The sequence below is a fragment of the Vicia villosa genome, linkage group LG4 (assembly GCF_029867415.1).
Source record: "Vicia villosa cultivar HV-30 ecotype Madison, WI linkage group LG4, Vvil1.0, whole genome shotgun sequence".
Lineage (NCBI taxonomy): Eukaryota > Viridiplantae > Streptophyta > Magnoliopsida > Fabales > Fabaceae > Vicia > Vicia villosa.
This window is the reverse complement of record NC_081183.1, coordinates 79,541,524-79,549,043: the sequence shown is the minus strand read 5'-3', so window position 1 is coordinate 79,549,043 and position 7,520 is coordinate 79,541,524. Positions and strand designations below refer to the sequence as shown.

General features: G+C 35.7%; 1 protein-coding gene across 1 annotated transcript; it reads right to left on the bottom strand.

Moving 5' to 3' along the window:
• Positions 1-1,097: 1,097 nt before the first annotated feature.
• Positions 1,098-2,777, bottom strand: LOC131597403 (uncharacterized). Its single transcript, XM_058870104.1, has 3 exons — positions 2,465-2,777; positions 1,833-2,407; positions 1,098-1,664 (listed from the first exon to the last, which is right to left on the bottom strand). The coding sequence occupies exons 1-3, from the start codon at positions 2,775-2,777 to the stop codon at positions 1,098-1,100; spliced, it is 1,455 nt and encodes a 484-aa protein (XP_058726087.1).
• Between the last annotated feature and the right edge of the window lie 4,743 nt (positions 2,778-7,520).

Below are 7,520 nucleotides of genomic sequence, written 5' to 3'. Positions count from 1 at the left end.
AGAATTAAGACTAAAATAAAAATAAAAATAAACTAAAAAAAATGCTACAACACCACTTCAATCCTCTTCTTCATCACCACCACCAACTGTCCCGATCACATCCTCCATTGTATCGTCCTCATTTTCGGTACCGTTGCCTCCTGCACCCCCTAATGAAAAGTGGTCTGTCCACAGGCCAATTTGCGTATGCATCATACTCCGCTTCCAAGGAATGTGGGTGAAGATAGGGTATTAGAATGGGAGATGAGTTTAGTGAGGACGAGAGCGGTAGAGTGAGAGGAGAGAAGTAAAAATAAAAGATAAAAATAAAAAACTAGGTAAAATTAAAAGCTAATTTTTTTTTATTTTTTTGAAAGTGGAATTTTTTTTTTACTGAAGTGTTTGCGGGGCAAACACCAGTTCGCGGGGCAAACAGATGAAATTTTCTTTGCAAAATTGGCTTACTTTCTGTTTTTGGTCCGTTCGCGGGGCAAACAATGATTGCGGGGCAATCACTGATGAAAGTTTCTTTTTCAAAATTGGCTTACCTGTTTGCGGGGCAAACAGGTGAAATTTTCTTTGCAAAATTGGCTTGTTCTCTGTTTGTGCTCTGTTTGCGGGGCAAACAATGTTTGCGGCGCAAACAGACTTGAATTTTTGAAAAATGCCAATTTTTACACTTAACTTCCACTTCCTTTCAAAAATAGTTACTAAATAACTCTGAAAACAAAAATCAAAAAGCATAATAGAATTTTACTTACGACGTTGGGTTGCCTCCCAACAAGCGTTTTGTTTAACGTCGTTCGAGCTTGACGGTTCGATGGTGCACCAAGGCTTGACGAGCAAAATGACACACCATTGCGGCTTGCTTATCCATCGTAGTAGCCTTTGAGTCTTTGTTCCTTTACAGTCCAGCTTTCTTGTGTTTTAGGGTCCTCCACCACAATGGCTCCATAATTTCGCACCTCTTTCACAACAAATGGCCCTGACCACTTTGACTTTAACTTGCTAGGAAACACCTTGAGTCTTGAATTGCACACAAGCACCATTTTTCCAACTTTAAAGTTTTTGTGATGAGTCTTCCCCTCATGATTTACCTTGTCCTTGTCCTTGTGAAATTAATTCTCCACCTCAATGATTTCTCCTTTTTCATCATCGACTCGGAAGTTGTCATGTTCATCCTTAGGAGGCTTCATAGACTCAAAAAGAGTAAAAATTACCTCTTTATCTTGCACCCTTACTTTCATAATCCCATCATCGATATCAATCATCATTCGGGTGGTCTTCATGAATGGTCTTCCAAGTATTAATGGCACATCACGATCCTCCTCCATGTCGACTACCACAAAATCAACTGGGAACAAAAATTTTTCCACCTTTACCAACATGTCTTGTACAACTCCATATGGTGAAATGATAGACTTATCGGCTAGTTGTAAAGTTATCCTGGTGTGTTTCATCTCAATGTTCCCCAATCTCTTAACAACGGATAAAGGTATTAAATTGATGCTAGACCCCAAATCAACCAAACCATTACTAATGTAGTTACCTCCAATGGTGATCGGTAAAATGACTCGTCCCGGGTCGGCTTCCTTTCTTGGGGGAGTTTTTTGAATAATTGCACTACAATGAGCATCAAGCACAACTGTCTCTTCATCCGTGTACTTTTTTTTCTTTGTGAGCATCTTCTTCATGAATTTAGCATACTTGGGCATTTGCTCCAATGCTTCGGAAAATGGAATATTTATGTGAAGTTGTTTAAATATATCCATAAATCGAGCGTAGCGCCTTGCGTCTTCCTTCCTTGACTGCACATGCGGGTAAGGTAGATGTTGGAGAGGAATTGTGCTCACATTCTCATTTCTCTTTTTATTCTTCTTCACTTTTTTGTCATTTTTCTCTCTTTCTTCTTTTTCTTTCCGCTCTTTTTCAACTAATTCTTCCTCTATCTTCTCCTCACTCTTTTCTCCCTCATTTTCAACTGCCACTTCCTCCTCTTCATCTTCAACTATTATTTCCTCCTCATCTTCCACTATAACCTCTTCATTTACGCCACTATTCACCTCCTTCCCACTTCTTGTAAAAATGGCTTTGCAATGCTCCTTTGGATTGGTTTGGGTGTTGGCGGAAAAGGATGCTCCCAGTTGTTGCTCGGACAATTGCTTTGCAAGTTGACCCACTTGATTTTCTAAATTCTTTATGGCCGCTTCATTACTCCTTTGATTAGCCATGGATGCTTGCATGAATTGTGTAAGAGTATCTTCCAACTTTGAGCTTCCGCCTTGAGATTGTTGACCTTGGCCTTGTGGGTTTGAACTTTGATAAGGACTTTGATGTTGATAGTGTTGATTGCCGAATCTTGAAGGTTGGAATCCTTGGTTGTTTCTTTGGTAAGGATTGTTGTGAGGTGGAGGTTGCCTTTGATACCCTTGGTTTTGATTGTTGACATAATTCACTTCTTCACCATCGGGAGGAGGACAAAAACCAGTCGGATGATCTCCATTACAAAGTTCACAAGCTGCCACATGGTGCCTAGTTTGAGATCCTTGAATCTCTTTCATTTGTTGCGGGAGTTTGGTCATTTGTTGTGTGAGTAACTCCACTTGATGTGAAAGAAGCTTGTTTTGCGCAAGGATGGCATCATTGGTGTTCAATTCAAGAACTCCCGGTTTCCTTTGTGAAGGACTTCGATCATGTTGACTTTGTCGATCATTGAGTGCCATTCGATCGATGACAGTGATTGCTTCCTCCACACTTTTGTACATAAGAGAACCACCCGCGGTAGCATCCAAAAGCATTTTGTGAACCGGTTGAAGTCCATTTCAGAATAGATGAATTTGTGTGAGCTCATCAAAACCATGCCCCTTGCACTTTCTCAACAATGACTTGTATCTTTCCCAAGCCTCATTAAGTGATTCATTGCTTCCTTGGTTGAAAACCGCGATTGCCGTTTTGGCCTCCATGAATCGGGATTGAGGAAAATATCGTTCTAAAAACTTTTCTTCCAATAGATTCCAATCTATCATCACATTTGGTAATTGATCAAGATACCACTCTTTGGCTTTCCCAATTAATGAATGTGGAAATAGCCTCTTGAACAATGATTCTTCATTCTCCGCATCAACTCCCGTTGAACCCGCAATCTCATAAAATTTGGTGAGATGAGCGAAAGGATCCTCATGATCCATTCCGGTGAATGGATTTGCATAGACAAGTTGAAGGATTCCGGTTTTCATCTCTGTGTTTCCTCCACCTTGGGCATTACGTGCAAATTGAGCGGTGCGCCTTGGACTATTGGCGGACATTTCGGTTGGAACAACACCCGCCATGTCTCCTTCAAAAGTGTCTACAACTACTTCTTCAATTTGATTGTTAGAAGAAGTAGATGCCTCTTCTCTTTGTCGCTTCTCTTGGGCCAATTTCCTTCTTCTTCGTGCTTTGCTATTGAGCTTTCGGAGTGTTCTTTCAATTTCGGGATCGAATTGAAATTGTTCTTCGGTAGCTTTTTCTCGCATGCATAAGAATCTACAAAACTAACAAACCAAGTGAAACGCAAGAGTAATATTAATAAAGTAACAAAACTTAAAACAATGAACTATTGCAATGCATATTGAAGGCAAATATTTTTAAATCGTATCCACAGAGATTGGGTGATATTACCGTCGTTCTATAGTTACTATCGCTTTAAGTTTAAGTTGTAACAAAGTTGGTTTGAGTTGAGTTTCTATTTTTCTATTCAAAAGGTAAAACAAGTAATAAAATAAGATTTGTTCAAAGATAAAAGATTGACAAGATTGATTTTGGTTTCACTATCCCTATCTCCTATGTGACTTTAACAACTAAAGTATACTTCAATAGCAATGCAATGTTCTAGTATCCTCTCAACAATGTTTATGTCTAAACAAAGTTGTGAAAGTTAATATATTAATCTTTAGATGATCTCTCACTCTAACTATCAATACATTAAGCTTGATTGATTGATACAAATAGAAAAGTGGCAAATAAATCTATCTCTAGCATTTATCCACTACTTGATAAAATGTTGTAGAACAAGACTTGAAATATATTTCTCAATCATAAATCAAATCTAAATATGAAATATAAAACAACAACATTCATCCATTTCAATACTAATGAAGTTCATACAAAAGTGTTAGAGGAAATACATAGTTAACAAGGATAGCTACTACCTCCAATCTTGTCAAAGTGGGATTTAGCTACTCATCACCATGGTTGACAACAAGAAGAATGAAGAAGAAGCTCTGAGCATCAATCTCTCACAAAGTTACAAGCTTTTCTCTCCAAAAACCCTAGCCTCAATGTTTGGTTCACAATAGAATAGAATCCTCTAATTCCCCTTTTTTATCTCCCTAAATAACCCCTAATTCGTACTAACTTTTCCTATTCAAAAGATAAGCCCAATTCTCATGACAAGTGGCAACAAAGTAAAAGATAAAATTCTGCAGCGCAGTGTTTGCGGGTCAAACAATGTTTGCGGGGCAAACAGTGAAATTCAAAACTGGACTTGTTCAGCATCTAGCAGTTGGCGGCGCAAAGGATGTTTGCGGGGAAAACTGGCCTCATCAACACTTCTTTTTCTATTCCAAGTCTTCAAGTAATTCCTCGTTGCTTCCATGATCTTCAAACCTTAAAAACGCTACAAAACTAACAAACATGTGAAATAACAATTCAAATGAACTAATATGAACAAAATTGCAAAATTATTAAATTGTATGAATAAAAGTGTGATTATTGAGTAAAAAGTGGTTAAAGGGACCAAAAACAATATATGAATATTAGTACTATTTGGTCCCTAACACTAACCTATGCTTGATGACCAACTCTGACTCTGAAGAGGTAAGTACACCAAACTTTTGTTATACTTGCAAAGAGATAGGAATTATGTTTGATAATCTATTAGAAGATTCAAATATCTTAACTCAGAAATGCTTATTCCAAAGAGAACAAATTCATACTCTTAAAACTGAAAAAGAAGATATAATAAAATCTAACTCAAAACATTTAGAAACCATTAAGGAGTTACAAAAGGCATACTCTTGCTTATCATTACATCAGAAAGTTATTAATGAAAAATTCAAACCTTCTAGCAATCAAGATAAAATTAAAAATCTTGAAAGTCAAGTAGAAACTCTCACTAAAGACATGACTTCATTTGTAAAATCTACTGAAACCTTTCAAAAAATCATGGGATCTCAATCAGGGGTTTTTGATAAAGCTGGATTAGGCTTTAAGCAATCTGAAAATCAAATGATTTATGAGAATTTTTTTCTTCCAAACAAAAATAGAACTAAGACCCAAATAAAAGAAAAAATTCCTTTAAAAGAGAAAGACATTACCAAACCAAAATGTTGTTACTGTAAAAAAACTAATCATCTTGAAAAACATTATTATTTCAAAAAGAAAACCAATGTATCAACAAATCATGTCTCTAACAATAAAGGACCCAAAGAAATATGGGTACCTAAAAAGCTACTAACACATCATGCAGGAATGTCTTCTAACCCTCAAGAAAAAGCCTTGGTACTTGGACAGTGGCTGCTCAAGACATATGACTGGAGATAGAGAAAGCTTTGTCTCTTTCAAAAATAAAGAGGGTGGAACTGTAACCTTTTGAAACAATGATAAAGCAAAAATCAATGGTATTGGTTCCATAGGTAAAAAGGGTACTATCTTTATAAACAATGTGCAATACGTGGAAGGATTAAAACACAATCTTCTTAGCATTAGTCAACTATGTGATGATGGCTATGAAGTTAATTTTAATCAAAATTCATGTATTGTAAAAATCCCTTCTTCTGACAAAATTCTTTTTCTAGGAAAAAGACACAAAAATCTTTATACATTTTATTTAGATGATCTTTCATCTGAATCTTGTTTTTTATCCAAGGAAAAGGATAAATGGTTATGGCACAGAAGATGTGGTCATACAAGTATGAAAAATATTTCAACACTTTCAAAATTAGATCTTGTTAGAGGTCTTCCCAAACTAAATTTTGAAAAAGACTCAATCTGTGAAGCTTGCATAAAAGACAAACAAGTCAAAAGTAGTTTTCATTCAAAAAATATTGTGTCAACAAACAAACCTTTAGAACTTCTTCATATTGATTTGTTTGGTCCTGTAAAAACTTCAAGTCTGAGTGGAAAAAGATATGGGTTTGTTATCGAAGATGACTTCTCAAGGTACACATGGGTGCTTTTCTTAAAAAATAAAGATGAGTCTTTTGAAGCATTCAAAATCTTTTGCAAAAAAGTTCAAAATGAAAGAAATTCAAATATTGTTGCTGTAAGAAGTGATCATGGAGGAGAATTTGAAAATATTTCCTTTAAAACTTTCTTTGATGAAAATGGTATATCTCACAATTTCTCCTGTCCAAGAACACCTCAACAAAATGGTGTTGTAGAGAGAAAAAAATAGAACTCTGCAAGAAATGGCTAGAACTATGATTAATGAATCAAATGTTGAAAAATATTTCTGGGCTGAAGCTATCAACACTTCTTGCTATGTTTTAAATAGAGTAACCATAAGGAAAATTCTGAAGAAAACTCCTTATGAACTATGGAAAAATAGAACTCCAAATATTTCATATTTTCATATCTTTGGATGCTATTGTTACATTCTTAACAACAAAGATTCTCTAGGAAAATTTGATTCAAAATCTGACAAAGGCATCTTTCTTGGTTATTCCTCAACCTCAAAAGGATACCGAATTTACAATTTGAAAAATCAATGTGTAGAAGAAAGCATGCATGTTGTGTTTGATGAACTGAATGTTGCAACTTTAGAAAAATCTCACGAGGATGAAGTAACCGATCTAGAAGCAATTCCCAACACTCAATCAACAGATACGAGCAACACTATGAACATTACCCAAGAAGCCAAAAATAACTCTGAACAACCTACTGCAAATCCTCCAAAAGGATGGAAAAGTGTAACTGATCATCCTCATGAACAAATAATAGGAGACACCTCTGATCAGGTAAGAACTAGAATTTTTTTTAAAGATAACTCTAATAACATGGCAATGATATCTCAGGTAGAACCAAAAAATATCAATGAAGCATTAAAAGATGAATCTTGGATGGAAGCCATGACAAAAGAATTATCTCAGTTTGAGAAAAGCCAAGTTTGGAAACTGGTTCCTTTCCCTCAAGATAAAACTATTATTGGTACAAGATGGGTGTTCAGAAATAAACTTGATGAAAATGGAAAAGTAATCAGAAACAAAGCTATACTTGTAGCTCAAGGATACAATCAACAAGAAGGTATAGACTATGATGAAACATATGCACCCGTGGCAAGGTTAGAAGCTATTCGAATTCTCTTAGCATATGCTTCTCATATGAATATTAAACTTTTTCAAATGGATGTAAAAAGTGCCTTTTTAAATGGGTTCCTAAACGAGGAAGTATATGTTCATCAACCACCTGGTTTTGAAAAACATTTTCATCTTAATCATGTCTTTAAACTAACAAAAGCATTATATGGTCTTAAACAAGCTCCTAGAGTTTGGTATGACAGA